The sequence below is a fragment of the Lepidothrix coronata genome, unplaced genomic scaffold (genome assembly GCF_001604755.1).
Source record: "Lepidothrix coronata isolate B3197 unplaced genomic scaffold, Lepidothrix_coronata-1.0 Scaffold125, whole genome shotgun sequence".
Lineage (NCBI taxonomy): Eukaryota > Metazoa > Chordata > Aves > Passeriformes > Pipridae > Lepidothrix > Lepidothrix coronata.
In genome coordinates this window covers 619,977-643,091 of record NW_016690305.1, presented here as the reverse complement: position 1 = coordinate 643,091, position 23,115 = coordinate 619,977, and the positions used below count along the sequence as shown (strand labels likewise).

The 23,115-nt window shown below is 49.2% G+C and overlaps 1 protein-coding gene across 2 annotated transcripts; it reads left to right on the top strand.

Moving 5' to 3' along the window:
• Positions 1 to 298: 298 nt before the first annotated feature.
• Positions 299 to 22,170, top strand: STK25 (serine/threonine kinase 25). Of its 2 annotated transcripts, none has more exons than XM_017826263.1 (12): positions 299 to 355; positions 1,209 to 1,335; positions 7,596 to 7,826; positions 9,000 to 9,056; positions 10,090 to 10,198; positions 11,448 to 11,605; positions 11,865 to 12,050; positions 12,199 to 12,344; positions 13,200 to 13,317; positions 13,638 to 13,709; positions 17,151 to 17,287; positions 20,044 to 22,170. In XM_017826263.1, exons 2-12 carry the CDS (start codon positions 1,285 to 1,287, stop codon positions 20,081 to 20,083), a joined length of 1,305 nt encoding a protein of 434 aa, XP_017681752.1. In that variant the 5' UTR covers positions 299 to 355; positions 1,209 to 1,284; the 3' UTR covers positions 20,084 to 22,170. The 2 variants fall into 2 exon arrangements, with proteins under 2 accessions (XP_017681752.1, XP_017681753.1); XM_017826264.1 differs by having other exon boundaries at positions 335 to 351.
• The last annotated feature ends 945 nt before the right edge of the window (positions 22,171 to 23,115 follow it).

Sequence of the window (23,115 nt, the reverse complement as noted above, 5' to 3'; positions counted from 1 at the left end):
CGGGGGCCGCTGGGCCGGGCAGCGCCCGCCGCGGCCTCTCAGGACTCCCCGCCCCAGCCGCCCCCGCGCCGCGGCCCCGCCCCGCCGCCCTCCCGCCGCGCGCGCTGTGTGCCGGGTATTGTAGTCCAAGGAGGCGTTGTCCACGGACGGGCGGCGCTGCGCGAAGACCACATCTCCCGGCATGCAGCGTGCTCCGCCCCCCCCCCTCCCGCCGCCTCCTCGCCGTGTCGTTGCGCCCGGCCCGGCGCTCCCGCCCCCCGCCGCGCTCGCTGTCCCGGGGCAGCCGGGGCGGCGGCGGCTCCGCGCGCCAGGCCCGGCCATGGCGCTCCCCGCGGCGGCGCAGCGCTGCCCGTAGGTGCGGCGGCGCTCGGGGCCGGGCGGGCCCGCGGGGGCCGGGCGGGGCGGGGATGCGCCACAGAGGGACTCTGAGGGGGCCGGGCGGAGCGGGGGGCGCGCTGAGGAGCCCGTGGGGGCGCGGAGCACCCGGGGAGGTGGGGGATCGCTGGGGTGTGAGGTGGGGCGAGGTGTCCCTGAGGGGAGTCGGGGTGGGGGGGAGCAACCGTGGGGCCGCGTCGTGACGGGGGACAGTGAGGGGACCGGGAGGTGCTGGGGCGGGCGAGGGGGGCTCAGCTGTTGCCAGGGCGGAGGGGAGGGTCGCGGAGGAGTTCTGCCGGGGACAGAACTCCCCGGTGGGGGAGCAGCGAGGGATGGTGCAGGGTTGGGGTTCCCTGAGCAGGAAGAGGTGCGCTGGGGAGCTGAGCTTTGCCAGCGAGTGTACGGGGCAGAGTGGGAGCAGAGGGGCACCCTCAGCGAAAGGATTGCTGGGGAGCAGCAGCAGGAAAGGGGTGTCTGAAGACGATGATGGGGGTTGTGTTGGGGAAGGTGCTGTGGTGATGCCGGGAGTGGTGGTGAGGGGATGGAGCTATGGGGGTAACCATCATGCCGAGGTGATGGGTGGGGAAAATGGTGCCTGAGACTTGGTCAGTGTATATCATAAAAGTGAGGCTCCTTGACACATCTGGAAGGCATTTCTGTAAAGAATTGAGAAATGGGGTTTGCGAGAAGGGGCTGGCATACTTAGAGTGGGCTGGCAGGTTCAAGGAGAGCTGCAGATCAAGGAGAGAAGAAAGATGCAGGTAGCTCTTCAGGGAAATGAGGCAGGCTCTGAGAACCTCACATGAGAGCTGTGGTGTTCTTGCTTGTCGCAGTTAACCAGTGGATGAGAAATTATCACTTTCCCGTCGTGCTGCAACATCCCAACCCTCCCTGATTTTGCAGAAGCGAATGTCTGACCATCCTGTAGGCATGGCTCACCTGAGAGAGTTTGCCAGCCAGGTAAGTGGTGATTAAAAATGTATTTTAAGTCATTTCAAGGGCAAACATAACAGTGTTTGCTCTTGATATGAGGGTTTCAAACAAATCACCAGAAAATCACTTTTTGCCACTCTTTATCTCTCTTGCACACATCTCAGCTTACTCCTGTTAGCTGATTGACTTGTGTCTCCATGCTGGTGTTGACTGATAGTGTTGTGTTGCCAGACATATAGAAAAGTAGTTCTTCACACACTATGGGGCTTTCCTCTGAGGTTAGATTTGCTTTTTGTAGGGAGACAGGAGTCACTGGGAGACAGTCTGAGTATTTTTGGGAGGGGAAGTCTAGAAATGGGAGCAGAAAAACTGTGTGCTGGCTGTGCCAGATGTACCTTCCTAAAGCATTCGTGGCATCAGTCTCAGAAAAACAGTGCTTGTAACCTCACTGCATAAGAGGCAGTGATATTTGATACTGAGCAGTAACTCTTCCAAGAGATCTCAGCCTCCGTGGATGCAGTTAAATGCTGCTGTTGTGATGGCATTTTCATAAGAGGAATGTGGAAGGATGATGTCATGACTTGGGACTAAAAGCTAAACCACATTAATAGTATTGGCTTGCATCTTCTTCCCTCTGAATTGGGTTGTGGGGTGTGCTTGATTATTGGCAGATGTCAGGACCAAATGTAGGTCCTCTTAAGCCATGTTTTGTGAGAATTTGGGGCATTTTTCTGTTCTCCTTATAGATGTAGAATTACTAAAAGCTTCAGTGGTTTGAGATGATGCCTTCTGTGAACCTTTTCTGATTTAAAATTGATTTTCAATGCATCTTAGTTTACATGCTGTTTTTCACATCCACTGTTTCCCCAAAGTGTTTATGGAATTAAATGCAAATAGAGTGCCTGAGTGAGTCACTGTACAGGGAGAGAAAGAGAAGGATACTGTCTGGTTAGAACTGAGTTCTGTAGCTATAGAGGAGGTTGCTCTGAAGTTTTCTTTGTACACAACATTCACTCAGGAAACTTATCAGAGTTCCAGTGGTCTCAGCTCTGAATTTATTATGGAAATGTGAGGCATTCTTAGATCTTGTCATCCCATGCCTCTCTGGTCTTGGAATAGGAAACCAGTCTGTGTTGTCCATTCCTCTGGTCTTTTCAGGAATCCTTGGTGCAACCTTGAAATCTGTGTAAAGGAGGCTTGCTGGGAGGGCAGTAGGAACTGGCCCGAAGTTCTGTTCACCAGGGTTTAGGGAACAGTGGGAAATACTGTGAAAATCAAGAGACTAAGACTTAGATTGGGATATCAGAGGCTTGAGTTGTCTGATTCCCAGTTCTGGTGCTGATGGGCAGTGTTACCTTAGGCTGATCCCCAGGTTGTTCTGCGGCTCTGCCTCCATTTCGCAGGCTCAGGAGGCTGTTTCTCTCTTTCCTTGGCTCCCCTTTGCTGTGTACATACAGCACTGTAGGTCTTTGGTCTTTGTCTGGAGCTCTATGTGCCAGGGGATATATTTACATTATCCTGTTTAAAGCTCTGATCTGAGCTCCGTTTCTAGTTTTGTTGTTCCTTATGTGACCTTGAAGAAGCCATTCAGGTTTTTTGGCTAAGTAATGCTTTACTCCCTGAAGCAAAAGCATGCTGCCTGTGAAGCGAGTTGGGAGTCTCAAATTAGTGTGTATCAAAGTGCTGAACACAAACTTCCCTCTTGTCTATAGTCCAGAAATTCAAAACTGCCTCAGGTTTTGACAGTTGCAAAGAGCTGGGCACAGATTTCACACAGAAGGGAAACTTTCAGATGGTTTCAGATACAAGGCTGATTTCCTCAAAGAGAGCACAATGCCTGCTGCAGACACCTGTGTTGGTGGCCCAGAGGTGAGTGTGCAGCATGCAGTGTGGGGAAATGCTGGGTGGGAAGCTGGGGAGCAGAGGAGGCAATGGGAAAAGAAGATGACAGGTTTATTAATACCAACTTCCTCCTTCCACTGTGTTTTGGCGGAGGAAAATTGTGTTTGTTTGTTTGGCTGTTTGGAAAGTGCTCTAGTCAGAAATAACACTGAATGCTTCTGGTTCCAAATAAACCCTTGGAAGTTGCCAAGCTCCCCATCAGCTTCAGCTCATAAAATGTTGTGGCCTTGGCAATCTTCTGTTACAGACCTCTCCCATGTAGAACAGTGATTCCAATTCCAACCTGCCACAGACCAAGGAAGTCTCATTTCCAAAAGTGTTTAAACACCCCTCAGTGTTTTATGTAGCAGATGCAGGCATGATTCTTGCTCTCGAATATTTCGAGAATGAGATCCAGCTGGACATAGCCCAGAGAGAAGATCTTCAGCTGGTTCAAGTGGTGTTTGCTTCTGTTCCCAATACACAGCTTATCTTTCCAGGCAGCAGCTTTGAAATATGGGCAGATACTTACTGTAGGCTTTCTCTAGTCTCCTCTCAAAGACTATGGATATCACATCTCTGCAGCTGGAGGTGGCAAAGTTGCCAAAGCCCCATTCTTTCCCCATGAATCAGCTGGTGTTACTGCCAGGCTTGTCTCATAACACACTGCAGTTCCTAATTCCTGATGGCTGCAGTGAGTTGCTCTGTTTTAAAACATGGCATCATCAGTCAGGATGGCAAACACCCCCACACCTGTCAGGGCCTTCTTTCCTGTGCTGTGAGATTAGATCCCAGAGGGCAGAAGTGGAGCACATTGCTAGGAGATTGTCGTCATCCCTCTCATACTTTTTCCCTTCCTGTGCTTACAACAGAGATAGTGCATTGTGTGCTCCCCCCTCCAAAGTCTGCCCAGGCCTGCCTGAACCATCTCTGGTGCCTGACTGCTCTCAGTGGGGAGGAACAGCATGAGGCTTTTTGCTCCAGAACTGCTGTGTAATAAACATTCAGTCAAGCGAAAAGGTACAATGCAGTGACCATCCCTTAACGGTTTTAGATGTAGTAGTGGAACAAAAAGCAGCAGCTGGTGGCCTGGAGTTCTATTTTGCAGCCCTGGTGGGTTCTGTGAATGTGGAAGAAACTGGAAAGAACCTTAGCTGGTGAGCAGTTGCAAAGGTGACAGGTGCTAATAAGCCTCTTTGTGTTATCTGTGCTCATTTAAGCAAGTGTAAAGCATTTCATCTGGATTCTGGTACTTCCTACTAATGAAGTTTTCCAGGTGTGTTTGTAGCAGTGCAGTTCCAGAACCCAGATTTACGGCCAGGGTGAATCTCTGACAAGACGACTGGCACTGAGATAATTTGCTTTTAGGAGAGGGACGGATGGTGCTTGTTACACCCCTCACTGCAGTGCTCTGCCAGTGCAGATATGTTGGGGTAGGGGAGAGTCAGGCTCCTGCAGTGCATTCTTCTCCTCCCCTGCCCCCCCAGCCCAAGTGCCCAGGTGTGACTGTGCTTCTCTCCTGACGGAGCAGTGCAGTTCCATAGCTCTCCATTCCTGGCAGAACTGCATTTGTGCTGTTGTCTGGTGAGTGCTAAGACTTTTATGGCTATGGATCTGAGCGTTTGCTTGTCAGCAGTGAGTTACTGTGTGGCAGATCAAAACAGATTTTTTTTTTTTTAATGGACAAGGGCTTTTGAGCAGATGTCCTGCAGGCTAGCATAATTCTATCTGTCTTAGTTTGTCATGGGAATTCAGGATTGCTGAAAATGCCAGCTGGCAATGTCTTCTGTGGTTTCCACAATGATAGTTCACAAGGTGTTCCCCTGGGCAGACACTGACCTTCTTACATCAGGGATGGGCCTGTTTCCTCCTCCCTGTTTACAGAAAGTGAAGAAATTTGTCAGCAGACTCTGATCCTGCAGCAGCATCCGGAGACTGTAACCGTGGCTGGAATGACTCTGTACCTCTTGGCCCTGTACTGGCTCCCTGGGTTCTGGCTGTTGCTGGGTCTGACTTGTGTGATTCTGACCACTGTGTCAAGGGATATATGTCCTCAGGTCCTCCATAGAGTCGGATTCTTGCCCTGTCACCTGAGAGGTCCAAAGCAGTTCCAGGTCAGTTTTGAAGTGGCAGGTACTGGGAAGGTAAATCCAGTACCTACAAAGGAAGTTTCCTGTTCCACACTAATGTGGTGGGCTTGTCTCATCTGCCCATCAGGTTTGTATTGTTTTCCCTAATCCCTTGGGCAGAATTTCTGTGTGCTTGTCAGGAAGCTTTGTCTCCTTCACCACCCCTACCTGAACTGCTTTGTTCCACAGAAAACAGGATAAACCAACATCCAAGTCTGGAAGCTTGTTTACCAAGCTGTCCATGATTACAGAGCCCACCACATAAAGTGGTGGTTGTCCCAAAAGCTGCCTGCCACAGCCAGTGCTCTTATGTTTGGTGTCCTATTCTTGAGGAATCAGTCCTGATTCTCTGATATCCTATGCCAAGCTAAGGAGGGCAGCAGTCACTTCCACCTTGCTGTTTCTTACCTCATGGAAAAGTTATTTACATGGGAGGGGAGGAAGGTTTTCTTGCAGCGTTGCTTCCCTGCAGGATGTGGGTAGTGTTTCCTGTAGGAGCTGAGCAGGTGCTTCTAGGAGATGATCCTCTTTCCCTCCCTTCTCCCTGATGTGTGGGAGTGGCTGATGTGGTGAGTGGCAGTTTTAGGGTGCAGTAGGTGACTGTGCAAAGTAGCATCTGGGGCACATTGTTGCCCCTTCCTCCAAATAGGTCAAGAGGTGGAAACTGCTTCTGGTTTGTAGTGAGCCTGGACTAGCCAGACTGTTTTCTCTGCCTGCAGTCATCATTCTCATATTGTCTCCTGGCATTTCTCAAGCTCAAATCCTCTTCCTTTACCCTGCCTCCCTCTCTCCGGTCCCTGTTATGTGTCTCCAGTTCTTTTCATGTCTTCACATCCCCTCCCATCTGTTTCCAGTGCATTTGTTCAAAGTACAGCCTGTTTAGGTGTTGCTATGGATGCAAAAGGATATTTGGTTACCCTTCTGTATCTTGGACTGGAGTTTGTGTAGAAATCCTGTTAAATGAGCTGACTGTAAAGCTCACTTGGGTCTGCCTTACAGCAATGCACTGGCCACAGAAGGCAAACAACCTATAATGGTGGGCTGGCTTAATCATTAAGCAGCACCTTGGGCTGCTCAATGATGGCCTGCTGCTGGAACCTGGTATGAGATGGAAAAATGCAGCTTCCCTGTTCTCTGATAAAATCTGCCAGCTCAAGGCCCTTGTGAGGGAGTGGTCTGGTGTTAGAGGTGAGACCGACAAGTTCTGGGTGTGGAAAACTCCCTATAGCAGCTTGGCTGCTTCCTGTAGGTCAGGCCGTATTTTCCAGATTATTTTTTTAACTATTTAAAAAAAAAGGCAGAAAAAACTAATCACAAAAAGCATTTTAGTAGCATGAAGCAGAGCAGAACTTCCTGCTGTGCAGCTGGACTGAAATAAATAGCATTAGAAGGTGATTGTGGTTTGTCTGCTTTTTTCATCCATACTCATCTTAATAAAGTGTTAACTGTGCAGCTGCTGTTAGAATCAGTATTTCTCTGTTGGTAGCTTCCCAGTTGATGTGCTTATCTAATGGAGGAAATGCTATTTGCCTTTGCATCTGGGCGTGCCAGCCATGGGAGAGGCTGTTCCAGAAAAGCAGGTCAGGCAGATGGAGTGTCCATTCTGCTCTCCTGCCTCCTCCTTGCTGCTGACCTTCCAAAAGATGTGAGGTTTCCTCAGCAAGCATCTGAGGAGAGCTGGGCTGGGCGCTGCCTGGAAATCAGGCTGCAGCAGAGAAGACAGCTAATGTGAACTGGTATTGATACTAGTGGAGTGTTTCACCCTCCAGACAAGTAGGGAAGGGTGCAAATCTCTCAAGTAATTTCAGTCTTTGAGTGCAGGATGGCTGACTAGGGAAACATTTTTATGGTCTCTTGCTTGTTTTCATTGCTGAAAGAAGGCTGGTTCTGATACACCTTGCTGGTCTCTATTGAAGTGTGAGCAGGTGCTTGCTCGTGGAGCTGCTTTGCCTCCAGTTTGTGCCTCCAGCTGAGCAGTCCTGTCCCAGAGGGGCTGACACTTTCCATAAAGAGACTTGCTGACATTCTCTTGCTGGACTTCCCTCCTCTTTCTCTCCCCCTCCTGCAGAGGCAGAAAGCCTGTGGAAGAGGTTTCTTCAGTTCTGATCTTGGATATATTCTGTGTCAAGTTTCTCAGACTTTTTTGGATACGTGAGTTTTGGATGAATTGATGAACACAGTAGGTGCACAGATGTGGAGATGAGCTGTATGGGTAAGTGTGGTGCTCCGCAGCCCTGGGATCTAACGGAATTATCCCATCCCTGCTTTCTGGTTTAGCACTCCAGAGTGGACCCTGAGGAGCTGTTCACCAAGCTGGAGCGGATCGGCAAAGGATCGTTTGGTGAAGTGTATAAAGGGATCGACAACCGCACCAAGGAGGTGGTTGCTATCAAGATCATTGATCTGGAGGAGGCTGAGGATGAGATCGAGGACATTCAGCAGGAGATTACAGTGCTCAGCCAGTGTGATAGTCCCTACATCACCCGGTACTATGGCTCATACTTGAAGGTAGGACAAACCATGGAGGTTCCTTGCCAGCAGTTTGGGAATGTTGTGGGCTCCTCTGTGGGTACTGCAGCGGATGGTGGCACACAGCACTGGAAGGTGCCCAATGTGTGAGTGCCAGTGTGGCAACAGGAACAGCAGCAGCTCTGCTCGCTGCGTTGGTGTGCTCTTAATAGCAGACTGGACTTTAAAACACTTGTTAAGCACATGGAAATGAGGTTCTGTGTGTTACCAAGAGCAGGGCACTTCACTGGAGAGAAAATTGTTCATTGAAGACTGACCTCTCTCTCGTCTGACCATTCCTGAAAGGAAGCTTGTGGAATACTTTTCCAGAATAGCACAGTCTAAGGTAGTACCACTGAGGGATTTATGCCTCTGGAAAGAAGAGAAGTTTGAAACTGTACTTTGTGATCTTGTGATCACCATTTCATCAGAAATGGTGAAAAGAATAGGAATATGGAGGAGTGCTGATATGCTTCCACTGAGAACAGGCTTAGGAATCCCTAATGGAAGCTACTAGTAGTGATGATCAGAGGTGGCCTCTGCATACTGTCTGCTGGAGGTGAAAGTAACACTGGGACTGCAGCAAACAGTTCCTGAGTTCTTTGGATCCTGAATATTCCTTACATATTTTTCAAAGGCCAAAAGACATTTTCTCAGCCTTCTGCTGTAGTTTCGTGGGCCTGCTGTTTTTTCCTACCAGGACCTTGTGAACCTCAGTATGGAAATCTCTTCTCTGAGGAGTAAGATGTCTTGCCAATTGTACCCTTCAAGATGGCAGCCCTGTTAATGAGATCAAAGGCTGCAAAGCTCCCTTGCCATTGCCAAGAAGGAGTTATGCTGGATGTGCTGTTGGAGAGGTGCTAAGTGGCTCCAACCTGAGAATAAGCTTAATTCTGTGGGCTGGGCAGTCTGGTGCCTGTAGGGGCACTTGCTTAGATAAAACTGCAGACTGAGAGTTAGAAATGTACTGGAGCCAGATCCACCTATATAATACTGTGTCAGCAGAAAAGAGGGAGCTGGGAGCTCCTTCCTTGACCCTCTGAGAGCTGTGGTGTGCAGCATCTCTTGGATTGTGTACAGGACTACTCCCATGTCTTGCTGCCTCTCAGGTGTTTCACTTTTCTACCTGCTTTTATTACTGTCTTTACTCTTGACTTGTGCTCTTGCTTGCAGGGCACTAAGCTGTGGATAATCATGGAGTACCTGGGAGGAGGTTCAGCCCTGGATTTGGTAAGTACATGGCAAGCTCTGCACTACGAAAACATTGTCTGGAGCCTTGGTTTGTGAAATGCTCATAAGCCAGACACTTACTTGCCACATACCATCTTTTTGGCAGTCCTGCGCCTGAGGGGTGTGCAGTGCAGGACAGACATGCTGGTTATGCTTATCCCAGGACAGAGGAAATGTTTGCACAGAGCTCAGCTGTCCAGGCACTGTCCTCCAACAATACTGTGCTGCTGTAGGATGGGAAGAACCAGTGAACTGAAAAGTGACAGCAGCCAGTTGTTTTTGGGCTGTGTGAACCTGTACTTCACCATGTCAGAGTTACGGTGTTCAGTGCTTGCATGGCTCAGCAGGGCCGTGGTTTGTGATCAAGTTACCCCAAATGTTAAGAGAATACAAATGCAGAATATGCCCGTAGGCGAAGTTCTGCTGTGCTGTGTTCTGTCACAGGATTTTTCTCTTTAGTGCCCGCTTTTCCAGAGCAGTAACCTGTCATGTAGGGGAAAAATGCTGAGCCTGCAGTGACTCACAGGAAGGTGTCATCAGCAGAAGTCATCTGAGTGTCAGAACCTTGGTTATTGCACTGGGAAGGCAGGACTTGGTTAGAGGAGAACTGATGGAAAGCAGAAGAGCTTTGATACAATACTCCAAAGCCTGAGGGTTGATGTTGTCTCCGGGCTGTTGCAGAGGCTGAAATTCAGTTCTTATGTGCTAGCAGAGAGACCTGAACAAGAGAAACTGTTAAGATGTTCTGTTCACTAATGTATTTCCAGGCCAAAGCAAGAGTTGAGCATCCTGCTGTTTGTTTGGGAAGCCTTTAATAGGCTGATAGACTAGCAGAAAATCCCCCCAAGTTTTTCCATTTAATGCTTCCAGGTGCAACGTCCAGCATTCTGCTTGCAGAATGTGCACCAGGCATGCTAGTACTTCCTGCTGAGTATGACCTTCTGGGCCAAGGTTTCCAAGTAATAAACTGAGAGCCTGAAAAATCCGAGGCATCAGTCACCCTCTTTTAAGTCATCTTTCTGCCCTTTATCAGCTGAAGCCGGGACCGCTGGAGGAGACTTATATAGCTACTATCCTGAGAGAAATCCTAAAGGGTTTGGATTATTTACACTCAGAGAGGAAGATCCACAGGGACATCAAAGGTAAGACTGGAGAGCTCAGCTCCCTTTCTTGTCAGGGACATTAGTAACATAGAATTCAGAAGTATCATATAGCGATAATCTGTGAGATTTCAAAGACTGTTTCTCAGTGCTCCTTTTCCTGTTAGGTTTCTGTTTTCTGAATCTGATGCTTGTCACTGTATCACAACTCATGCTTTTCATGTCTTTAGGTGTTTAGAGTAAAGGGGTCTGTAGCTCTCCTCTGGCACTTGGAGTTTGGACAGGCAGGGAGCTAAAGCAAAGGAGTTGATGAAAGGCATGCTCAGATATTAGCTGACTCATGTCTGGACATCTGGTTTGCTGGTGGACCCCAAGGGTGTGCGTGCTGGTCATCATGGTTATAGCTCACAGTGAAGGTGAGCTGTCCTCATGCAGGGTTCACAGCCCTAGAAAATGAGGGCAGCTTGCATCAGCTTATCCTGTTACTGGTTTTTATAGTAATTGGCCTCGTGCAGTATAGAGAGTGCTGGCACCTGCCTCCTGAAGAGCAGTGTCACAGCGAGCCCAGAGCATCAAAAGACAGTGGGAGGATGGAGGGACAGTGCTGTGAAGCCGTGGCCAATGCTGGATGCTCACTCCTCTGACCCACTGCGGGAGGGGAGGTGAGCAGGCAGAGCACAGTAACCTCATGCAGGGAGATAAGGAGAAAAGATTCTGTTGTGTATGTGAGACTGCACATTTCTAGGGCTGCAAGACGTGCAGGGCTGTTGGCTGTCAGCAGTGGGAAAATGCTGAAAGTTTGTAGGCAGGGTCTCTCTCATGATGAAAAGTCCTGCAGAAAACCCCCATTCCCAAACCTGCACAATGTTAATGTCTTATGAGTGAGTGGGAAGAAGCATAAGACTGGGACTTGAGCTCTTCAGAAGGATCTGCAATTTCACCTGTGCTGAATGCTACATCAAAAAAAAAAAATCAAGACCATTAGGGGCCATGTTCCCCTGCCTTCTTTGTGTGGCCAGGTGTCACATGTAGTTGATTGTGTGACCCTTCACATCTGCTCCTTGCTCCTACCATAGCAATATTCCTGTTATGATCCAGCCAAGTGCATGAACTTGTTCATGTTACCCAGTGGAGTTCAGAGCACAAGAATGGGTGTGAGGCTGAAAATCCAAGCTGAGGGTTATCACTGGGGGTGAAGGAGAATGGCATAGGAGGGCCCTTCTCAGTGTTCAGTTCTGTGTGGGCTGGAGATTCAGAAGGCAGCAGACTTAATGCTTATTTGTGTGAACAGCTGCCAACGTGCTGCTTTCGGAACAAGGAGATGTGAAACTGGCTGACTTTGGGGTGGCTGGACAGTTGACGGACACCCAAATCAAGAGAAACACCTTTGTGGGGACTCCATTCTGGATGGCACCAGAGGTCATCAAGCAGTCTGCTTATGACTTCAAGGTGAGTTTGGGAGCAGGAGGGTTGCTGCTTGGGCCTACTTGGGTGTGGTGCTAGGACTGGAACAGGGATTGGAAGTGCTGCTTACTACAGGAATGATTCTTTCCTGTTACGGTTCAGGGTTTCCTGGAGAAGTTTGTGTATTAGATGTGAAACGCTCCATCTGATTTTATATAATTAGCCTTTTGGCTGTCCTAAAACTGTGTGTTTTCATGTTGTAGCATTGGTCCTCATTCTTCTGCTTTCGTTCTTCTGCTTTCAGGCAGACATCTGGTCCCTTGGAATTACAGCCATTGAACTAGCAAAGGGAGAGCCTCCAAATTCTGACTTGCATCCTATGAGGGTTCTCTTCTTGATCCCCAAAAACAATCCTCCAACACTTGAGGGTCACCACAGCAAGCCCTTCAAGGAGTTTGTGGAAGCCTGTCTCAATAAGGATCCTAGATTTGTGAGTATTGCTGCCCACCCGTGGACTCAATGATCCTTGTGGGTCCCTTCCAGCTCACAGGATTCTGTGATTCCACTTGAAGTCAGTGTGCTGCATGTTTAGCATGCAGAGATGATTGGATGTGACATGCTTTCCTTATCTGCTCCAGAGGCCAACAGCTAAAGAATTGCTAAAGCACAAGTTCATCACACGCTACACCAAGAAAACCTCATTCCTAATGGAGCTGATCGATCGATTCAAGCGCTGGAAGTCAGAGGGCCATGGAGAAGATTCCAGTTCTGGTGATTCCGATATGTACGTACATGTTCTGCACAGAGCAGTGCCTACTGCAAACAGCTCAGGTCCTTTTCCCACCGGGGTTGGAGATCTTATGGTAGCTCAGGGAGACCTGTGAGTATCCATTTGTGGGAACAGGTGACTGCTGCCTGAAGAACCAGGCTGTTACCTCCTGTTCAGTGGGACCCGGTTCTCTGTTCTGGTCTTAACCTGTGGAGCTTCTTTGCTGAGTGTAAGGAGCTGTAGTACTGACAAGAAACACTTAGTCTGGGTGTAAATAGTAAAACAGGGCTCTTGCTGCCTGTATTTTGTGTCCATTCCGTTAAGTACAAGAGCGACAGGCTTTAGTAACTGTGGCAAGAGCTGTGTTTGTGTGTTTGTGTACTCATGGGTAGAGCTTTGCTGCTGCTGTGCAGGACAGTCAGGTTATGGGCCTCGGATGGGGAAAGGGCACTTTATTGCCAGAGTGGTATCACAGAGCTGCTCTTTAACTGTAGTGGCAGTGACTCAAGTGACCAAGGACTCTGGGAGATTGGCTTGTAACATCTAAGCCTGAAATTCTGAGCTTGTATTGTCTTGAAATTCTGCTAAATTTAATTAGCACTAGAAGCTTCTTCAAGCTTCTAGAGCAAAAAGGTGACTGTGATGATTTGGAAACACGATGTAGTACTTAGCTCAGATCTCTCAGATGCTGTGTATGTGCTGTAGAAGTGGTTTCTCTTTAGGATTTTTTTCTGGGATAAGGAAATGCCTGGAGCTCTGCGATGATATGGCAACAGAATGGGACAGAACTTATGACTCCAGGACTACATGGGCAAACCCCTGGTGTATGGAACTGAGGATTTGTGTTGACCTTCCCCTTTCCATTTGCAGTGATGGAGACGCAGAAGATGGAGACCAGGGTCCAATCTGGACATTCCCACCAACCATTCGCCCCAATTCCTTGAGCAAGCTGCATAAAGGAATGGTTCCCCTTCATGGTTCCCAGAAGGTCTGTGTGCTGTCTGGTCTTTCTGAGGTGGACTGAACTAACACAAGCTTTTGGGTGTCTTGGGGAAGCCACAAGGCACTCATGTTCTATCTAAAATTTACTTCAGTCTGGCACCCAGGGCTGGTGCTCCAGAATTGCCTTTTCCACATCATCAGAGTACTGCAACTTGTGGCTTTCCTAAAACCTGGTGAGGAGACTGCCATGGAAGTGGTGTGAATTCACCAAAAGCTTAGTACTTTACACTTACACTTAGTACTTACACTTGTGTGCCCTGGGAGCTTTTGCATGTGCTTGTAACTTCTATTCCTGTTGCTTTCCAGCCTACTGAGCCCATTAAGAGGCAGCCACGGTCACAGTGTCTTTCCACGCTTGTTCACCCAGTTTTTGGGGAGGTGAGTAGAACCTTCTTGGTGCCTGTGCTGGTTGGAGACTGAGATACCTGACATGGATAAGTAAATGGGAAGGATTTGGAGAAGGGAAGTGCAGTGAAGTATCTAGTAGGGTTAGGGGATTCTGAAGCATTTGTGCCTCTGCTCAGAGGGCTGGATCGTATGTGGGGAAAGTGAGTATGTCCCTGGCGTGTCCTCCCCAAAACAGTTGTGTTTGAAAGCAAAGCATTACCCTCTTGTCTTCTGGTGAGGATCAGATAGAGGAGTCTGATCCTCACCTGTCTCTCCTGTGTCTTAGGCTTGCTGGTTAGGCAGCTCTGGACTCTGATGTCTGTGGCTGAAGTGCAGCTTCTGTTAAGGTAGACAGGTACTCGGGCTGGCCCGTCACTGTGCATGTCCCCTGCCCTCCTGCTGTGCTGCTGTCCACAGCAGAGTCACTGAGGGGAAGGTAGGTGGGTTAGAGCAGGAGTCAGCTTTGCTGGTTACTGGACCATTTCTTGATCTACACAGCCTGCTACTAGTAGCATGCCAAGGCCCAGGAGTTCCCTGCCACGTATCCTCTGAAGGCAGGCAGAGAAAACGTGTTTGGAAAACCCATCCTGTTCCCTGCCTTATGTTCAGGGTGGGGATGTGGAGCTGAAGTAAAAGCTGCCATTAATGATAGGATGGTGTCTGTATCAGCATAAAGGTGACTTGTCTTCTTGGGTGATGTTCTCAGGGAAGAGAAGAGGAGGATAATCATAAGGGGGGGCTGGCTACGGGCTCTAGTTGCTCCTTCCAGCAGGAGTGTAGGAAAGGAGGTTCTGCTTCGGAAGAAATCACTTAGGCACTGCATGTCAGGGTTCTTCTTGGGGTGCTGGTCACAGAGACCCTTTCTTCTGTCCTGAGGACTTACTCTTTTCTGGATCCTGATGGGGTGGCCCAGCAGAGAACTGTGCCTTTTCAGGGATAGTTTCTGGACTTAACTCCCTTTTCTCAGGTCTAGTGCTATGTGGAAGGAGGGTTTGGTGCGTGGCAGGAACCAGAGGTCATCCCAAAAAGCAGATTACTGAGGCAGCTCTGCTTTGGATATTGGGACTTCATCTAACTGAGTTCTTCTGTACTGCACTGGGCTTGACTTCCAGAGATCAGAGCATGAGGCCAGTGTTCTGGGTCTTGTAGGCCTAGACCTGTAAGATTAAACCAAATTAAAACTATGTTGGTTCCTGATGCAGGCAGTTTGGTTGTGCAGCACAGTCACCGACATCTGGGTCTCTGTTCAGTTTAGGAGCCTCCTGGGACAGGGCTGTGAGTATGAATGCATTTTTGTGCTTCTCCATACCAACCCTGTTGCACTAGTTCCAGGTGGGAAGTGGCTTCTTGGGCATTTCATTTCTGCTGCTTTGACTCCCTTGCCCCAGTTTGTTGATCCTCCTTTCCTTTGATTAGACTTCCGTGCTGGCTCTGTGGATCCCACCGAGCAAAATCAGGTGCAGGAAGGGTTTTGGGCAGTCTCTGAAATAACCTGGCCTTTATGTGCATTAGAGGGGTCTTGGAGGAAAACTTCTCCAAGTCAGAAATCTGCTTCACTGCTGGTTGCACGTGGTGTTCTTTTCAGTTCTAATTTCCTACCAGTGGCAGACTTCCTCCTTCTTGCTGTTGAGTGATTGCCTCTTTGACCAGCTAGGTTTGATCCCCTCTTTCCATAAAATAGCTGAAGCTGGGCTTTATGAATGGAAATCTGACTGAAATGCTGTGTGTAATCTTTTATATACCCTCCCTGCATGTGTGTTATTGGATGCTAATATTGAAAATGGCCCATGGGGAGTTAATTAACAAATGTGGGCAACTGCAAATCTGGAAACTTTTTGGGGCAGGGAGAGAAAATGACATTTGGGCTTGGAGGACCAAGCAGTGAGTTGGAGGCAGCCTGTAAGTTAGCACAGTGCAGTGCTCTAATGTCTTGCTAGCCTCCAGAGAGCTCTTCTGCAGAGAGAGAAGACAGGCCAGCACAGACTGCTCCTGTCACAGGCTGCTGGGCAAGCTGAAGGTCAGGGGTGTGGCATCAAAGGCTGATGATAAACTGGCAACTTACCTGCAGGACAGACCCTGTGCTTGTTCTGAGGTGGGCAGCTTTTGGTAGGTGGACATCAAATCCTTGGCTTTAGCATCACAGCTATTTTTGGCTTAAGAAATCTGTACCCTTGATGTGTAACTGAGTTGCCCTCCATGCCCCTGCCATTCTGACTGAGCAGAGGTGGGTGTGGGTTCCTCCCACAGCTGCTGTGTTAGGCAGCAGGTGTCCCACTGAGGAGACAGCAGCCCTTTTTGTCTGGGAACTGTTTGTTCACAGTGGGGGACTCGGAGCACAGGGACGGCTGCAGCTGGGGATTAGTGTTCACATTTGTCCTGCTTTCCAGAGCATGGAGAAAAGGTGAGCTCCAGCAACAGGAAAGGCTGATCCTAAAATTGTGAGGCTTATGTAAAGCCCTTTAATCAGCGTGGCCTAATGGGAGCTTAATTGAACTGGACGGTGGTAGGCTGGCAGACGTTGCTTGTTCAGCAGGAGGTTTGATTGTTGTTCAGCTCCTTGTGTGATGGTGAACTGGGGAAGGGCCTGTCATATCAGCACTTTTGGGAAGGAGGTGAGGAACTGTTGCAAGGGGTGGGAATGTGGTATTTCCAAGGACAGACTCCCTCAGGGTCAGCACCAGTGACCTGTCAGGAGTTCATTCTCGACAGAGGTGTAGCTCTTTGAATTTAACTATTGGAAACGTGCAAGCAGAGGCCTAATTGGAGTGCACTGAGCATGAAGGATGTGAACTGAGGCTTTTCATCAGGGCAGGTGCTGCATGTGGAGGTCTTGGTGCATGGGCTTCCTTCCCTTGCTCCCTGGGTAAAAGCTGTCTTGGAGAGGAGTATTGGAGGCCAAGGGGCTCAGGATCCCTGCCTTGGCCGTCGTTTGCCTCGGCCTCTCAGTCACTAGAAGCAACTGAGACTTTTCTGGGGTGACTAAGTGGTGGTGACTAAGTCCCGGTGTTGGATATTTTCTGCCCTACCTACCTTTGAGCCTGTGTGTGTGTCTGGGCACTGGGCTGTCATTAGCAGCAAAGGTGACTGTACTGCTTCAGGTACACCTGGAGTTCTTGGTGCTGTTACTACTCTACGAGTTTTCAGGGCTGTTGATCCATTTTTTATATCATTTAATTCATTTAAGAGTACATCCTGTTTTGGTAAGGACTTGATTGCCATTAGTACCTAGAAGAAAATCTGAATCCCAGACATTGGGTTTCCACCTTCCTGATATACAGAAAGAGACCTTTTTGGTTTGTTTAAGTAGAATGTGAGTGGGCTTCTGCACCCTGGTGGAGTCATGCTAAAAGGGAAAGGGCCTTAGTGCTGGGCTGCTTGACCAGTGCTTTCTGCAACAAAATAAGGATCTAATGCACTGTTTCTGGGTTGCAGCTCAAAGATAAGCACAAGCAGACTGGAGGCAACGTGGGAGCCATGGAGGAGCTGGAGAATGCATTTAGCTTGGCTGAGGAGTCCTGCCCAGGCATCTCTGACAAACTGATAGCACACATGGTGGAGCGGGTACAAAGGTGAGTGTCCTGAGTGTGAGCTGGCAGCTGTACTCCATGGGTGTGGGAAAGGTTGGTGCCAAGCAGTCAGGACAGACAAAGGTGAGTACTGATGACAAGCTGCCTTAATAGTCCTTATATCACTTCTTTTAGCTGCTTTCATGTAATGGAAGCAGTTCTTCATGCCCCAGAGGTCCTTCCTCACAGTGAACAGGCTTCTGTAGTGCAGAGGTATGTTGCAGAGCACAGAAAGATGCTACTATTCACCTTCATTTTGCACATATACCTATATACATATGATGTCCTGCTGGTCCTATTACCCAGGTAGCAAGGACTACACAAAATCTCATCAGGATCACTTCTGGAATAGTAAGGTTTTGTTAATATGTATCTGTTTCATTGCGAGGAATGTGCTTTACAGCAGTATGTGCAGACAGTCACTGCTTGCCCAGCATCAGGTGTACAGAAAATACACAGGAAAGTGTGTTTTTCCTGAAGGCAATTGCTTATTAAACCAGTGAAGGAGTGTAATCTGGTAGAATTTAGTTCTTTGCTGTGTCAAACTTGCCTCCACTGCTGGCACCAAGTTCAGTCATATCCATGTGTTGCAGGCAGTAATGTCAGACCCTGATCACAGGGTTTTAATTTAACATTAATTCAGCTTTTCTCCCTTTCACAGCAGGCTATCCTAAATCTCATCCTTTTTGTTACCAGCAGAGAAACTTAACATTTGGCCCTCCCCTGGTTAGCAAGCTGGAAGTGTTTTGCCATACATGTGACCAAAGGAGCCATCCCGTGCTCCATCTGTCCCTGTAGACACAACCCAGGCTTTGCAGTTTTTACACCCTTGAACTTGGGCTTTCTAAGCATCTGCTTCTGATGGGTTTAAGTCCGTACCTTGTAGCTCAAGTACCCATTGAATAGAACAGAATCATTAAGGTTGGAAAAGACGTCCAAGATCGAGTCCACCCTGTGATCAATCCCCACCTTGTCACCCAGCCCAGAGCACTGAGTGCCACATCCAGTCATTCCTTGGACACCTCCAGGGATGGGGACTCCACCACCTCCCTGGACAGCCCTTTCCAATGCCTGACAACCGTTTCCATGAAGAATTTCTTCCTGATGTCCAACCTGAACATCCCACAGTGCAGTTTGAGACCATTTCCTCTTGTCCTATTGCTTGTTGCCTGGGAGCAGAGCCTTACCCCCACCTTGCTACAACCTCCTGTCAAGAAGTTGTAGCCTCCTTTTCTCCAGGCTGAACCCCCCCCCAGCTCCCTCAGCCACTCTTTATCTGACTTCTGCCCCAAACCCTTCCCCAACTCCATTGCTCTTTGGACTTTTACACTCCAACAATGTCCTTCTTGTCATGAAGGGCCCAGAACCGGACACAGGACTTGAGGTGGGGCCTCAGCAGTGCCAAGCACAGGGGGATGGTCACTGCCCTGGTCCTGCTGGCCACACTATTGCTGACACAAGCCAGGATGCCGTTGGCCTTCTTGACCACCTGGGCACATGCTGGCTCATGTTCAGCCGCTGTTGACCAGCCCCCCCACGTCCTGTCCCATCAAACAGCTTTCCAGCCACTCTGCCCCAAACCTATAGCACTGCAGGGGGTTGTTGTGACCCACATGCATGACTTGGCACTTGGCCTTGTTGAATTTCACACCATTGGCCTCAGCCTGTCCTGATCCGTCTGCAGAGCCTTCCTGCCCTCCAGCAGATTGACACTCCCACCCAACTCGGTGTCACCCGTGAGTGTACTGAGGGTGCACGCACTCCCCTCATCCAGATCACTGATAAAGATGTTAAACAGGACCAGCCCCAACACTGAGCCCTGGGGACCTCCACTAGTGACTGGCCCCAGCTGGATGTAACTCCATTCCCCATCACTCTCTGGACCCAGCCAATCCAGCCAGTTTTTAAACCAGCAAAGAGTGCACCTGTCCAAGCCATGGGCTGCAGCTTTTCCAGGAGAATGCTGTAGGAGACAGTGGACTACATCCACAGCCTTTCCCTCATCCTCTAGGTGGGTCATGTGGTCATAGGAGATCAGGTTGGTCAGGCAGGACCTACCTTTCCTAAACACACCTGACCTCCTGGTTGTCCTGTACATGCTGCTGTCAAGCAAAGAAGAGTCCTAGATATTAAGGACCAAATGTACTGGCCATACTGGAGGGCTTCTGTTTCTGTGTCGTTCAAACTTTCAAGCAAATATGCCATGGGTCTGTGTTGATCCCTCATCTGATAATCTTTTAATGCTGTGAACACTCTCGTCGTTCTGGCTGACCCACAGAGGTCATAGAAGGTGTCCCGGTGATACCTGGAAAACCTGAGTGTCTGGCTGAGCAAGAGGTGCTCACAAATGCACACAGGTGACTGCAGGGCAGATGTTTCAGCATCAATCACTTTTGTCAGCCTAGGAGTGACACTGCTGGATGGGGCAGAAGCTCAAGATACATTTTTTGGGGGGCTTGCAAATCCTCAGAGACCCTGTTGCTTTCTTACTGTAAAACACTAGTGCTGAAAATTTCTTACTAGGTTAAAACAACCTTGACAGCCTGAAAAAAGTGCCACCTTGGCTTTTTTTTAAATTGCTGTTGTTTGCTTTCAAAACTTTTTTTTTATCTAGCAAAAACTGCAGGGGCAACGGGAATGGGGACAGACCTACACAGACTGACCCCTTCCCCCGCAGACCCGCTGGACCCTCTCCGGGGTGAGAGCTTCAAACAGCCAGAGCTGACCAGTCCCCCCCGCCCCATTCTTCTTCCTTGCAGGTTTTCACACAGTCGGAACCACCTGACCTCTGCCCGCTGACACCCACATTCCCTGCTGCTGTCGTGAGGGGGGAAGGATTTTTTCCAGCTTCATAAGAACTACATCTCTAATCCAGACCACCATCTGCCGTTGGATGTGACATTGTGTGACGGACTCCAGGACATTTCAGAGCCTTCATGTTAGCCGTGTTTTCATGATAACCCAGGGTGGGGTTTGCGATGCAAGTACAATTTAGACCTTTTGCAGAACCCGAGATGGGTGGTCTAATTGTTTTTACAATGTAATCAATGCAGTTTTTAATTGTTTCCCTATGGATGTGTCCATTTTGGCTTGGTTTGATTCACAGCTTGTTTCTGGTAAATGCCTGGCTGCTGGAAAAGAGGGAGATTCTCTTCCACTGAGATGTGTTTCACAGGCGAGTCTGATGGGTTTTAGCCTCCTGGCCTTCCTAAAGAAGTGTTTGTGAGCAGTCATGTGTGAGTGCAGGGATGTTGGGAAGCTCTCCAGGCACTAGAGCCTCTGGGAGAGCGAGAGCAGCTCTCCAGTTGTTCTGGAGGATCACTTCAACCCCTTCACACACGAGTAACAAAACGCTTTCCAGAGCAGCAGCAGCTGAGCTGATGCGCTGCCGCTCTTTCCCAGCCTGTTGTTTCACAGGAGGACGGATTTGCTGACTGTACTTTTTTTTGGTTCTGGGACATCATTTTGTATTAGGCCTTGGTTCATCTACTTCAGGCAGCAGCAGAACTTGCTGTCAGTCTCTGGGAACCAGAAGGCAAAGTGGGTCCTTTTGCTGTGGGAGCTGGGGGGGGTTCCTGTCCTTGGTGCTTTCAGCAGCAGAAGCAACCAGACAGGCAGGCTGAGCAGTGCTGGTCTCTGAGGTGAGCAGACACGCACTGTGCAGGCCCAGATGGGGCAGAAGGGTTAAGAAAGGGGAGTGGGTGGAACACAGCAGCCAAAGGCACTGACAGGGCTTTGGTTCACAAAGCAGAGGGACACTGCACAGCAGTTCTCAAGGCAACAACCCGTCCTCTACAGGAAGGCATAAACTGGATGGCTTGCAGCAGTGTGGCGGGGCTGGGGGTTCCCAAAAGCTGCTCTAGGCATCCCCTTCTCAACCTTTCCTTTCTGGCTCTTCCTTCAGCCTGGGATCTAAACTCACTGCAGCCAGGGCTCTGCTCCAGTTGACAAGCTGGGGTGGTGTTTGCTAGCAGAGCAATTAAAGCATCTGCTGTGTTGGTTGCTTAAGGTATTCCAGCAGAGCCATCCCCAAGGAGCTTTGCTTTCTGTGTCATACTAGTTTATAAAGCAAATCTTTAATTCAGGTAAGCTCACAGATCTTAAATCTACACTTTAAAGGTCTAGAAAAACAGACTTAGGAAAATAACCCCTGATAGCTGGTTGCCTAGAGACCTGCCCTCTAATTGTGTAAAGATTCCCATGAAGTCAGCAAGACCTCAGTTATCCAGATCTTTCTGTCTGGGTCTTTGTGTGTGGATGATGTGGCTCACCCCAGAGCTGCTGAGAACAGAGGCTGGAGCTGTTCAGCCACTTTGTTAGAAGCAAGGCTTGATTTTTGGTACTTGGATTCAGACCTGCAGATTTTAAGTGCTCAGGAGGACCATATGTTCCCTCGTCCTGGTGTGCAGTGTTCACTTTAGCTTATGACTATCCTTTATTCTTCCTGATGGATAAATCCAGGCTCAGCAACACTATGAACCTGTGCCATAGAGCAGAGGTGCTGCTGTTGGGTTTTGCTGGATCTCTGCTGCAGAGCAGTGTTCTGCTGTGGCGTGAGCCAGCTCAGAGCCTGCAGTTAGGAAGAGCAGAACAAACCCATTTTTCCCTTAGGAGAAGTTAATGTACAGACAGGAAACTTGGAGAGGGGGAAGGTAGAGGCTGCAGGCCAGCAGAAGGGCTCCTGCTGCTTTTAAAGTTGCTGTTCATGACGGTAGCAAACCGTGTTGATAAGGTACCTGTATCGTTACTCACACTCTCTGCAGTGTAATGAGTAAACTTTTTAAAGGAAACAATCCCCACAACCTTTGTCCAGTACTCAAAGCAACAATGGGTTTAGTTTTTAAAAACGTTGAAAGGGATCTGCCACTTTCAATAAAGTAACAAAACAAATGAGGCTGGTGTAACTTTGTGTTATTAGGGGAGAAGGATTGGTTCCAGCTGCTTGTCTCTGCATCCCTCTTGGTCTTCCCCCATATCACCCAGGAGACAGACCCAAGTACTTTGTGTGCAAGGAGGAACTACAGCTGAAGGCATGTCTGTCCTTTCTGCTGGTGCTACAGGAAGGACACACTGCTTTGCAAAAGTGTGACTGTGTTGGGGAATGTGAGGTGCAGTTTTTGCTGGAGTCTGTTCATTATCTGCATTATTTGGACTTGACTGTAAAAGCTGACAGCAGGGTATCTCTGCCTTCCTCTGTCTCCCTTTGCAGCTGAGAGAGGGCCCAGGCAGTGGCACAGGTTGCCCAGGGATAATCTGCTGTCCAGACACAGCCCTGCTTGAGCAAGGGTTGGATCAGACACCCCTGAGAGTGTGACCTCAGGGACAGGATGAACACTTTGGAGATGCCACTTTAGGCGTTTAAACCCTTGTGTGTGACCGTCCCTTCTCTGAGCAGGAACAGAGGTAAAGGCCACAGCTGGGGCTGTGACCAAGCTCTGCAGTGCTGCCTCACCTTTTCCCCCTTGCAGCCAGGAAGGCAGACTGACAAATGTGCTTCTGACTCTGCTTTTTCGGGGGAGTTTTGCATAGGGAGAGAAGGGAGTAGCCACCAGAACAGCTCCAGTCTGTTGCATTAAACATGTGGTAGAAGTTACTGCATGAACTCAATTGTTCTGGTTTCTTAAGCAATGAAGCAAGACTGGGTTATCCCAGATGAAGGGCTAGCACAAGGAGGGAAAACTGGAAGTGCTGGGGTTGTTCAGCCTGGAGAAGAGGAGGCTCCAGTGTGACAAGGGGGGAATGGCTTCACACTGACAGAGGGCAGCGTTAGATTGGATATTAGGAAGAAATTCTTGCCTGTGAGGGTGGGGCACAGGTTACCCAGAGAAGCT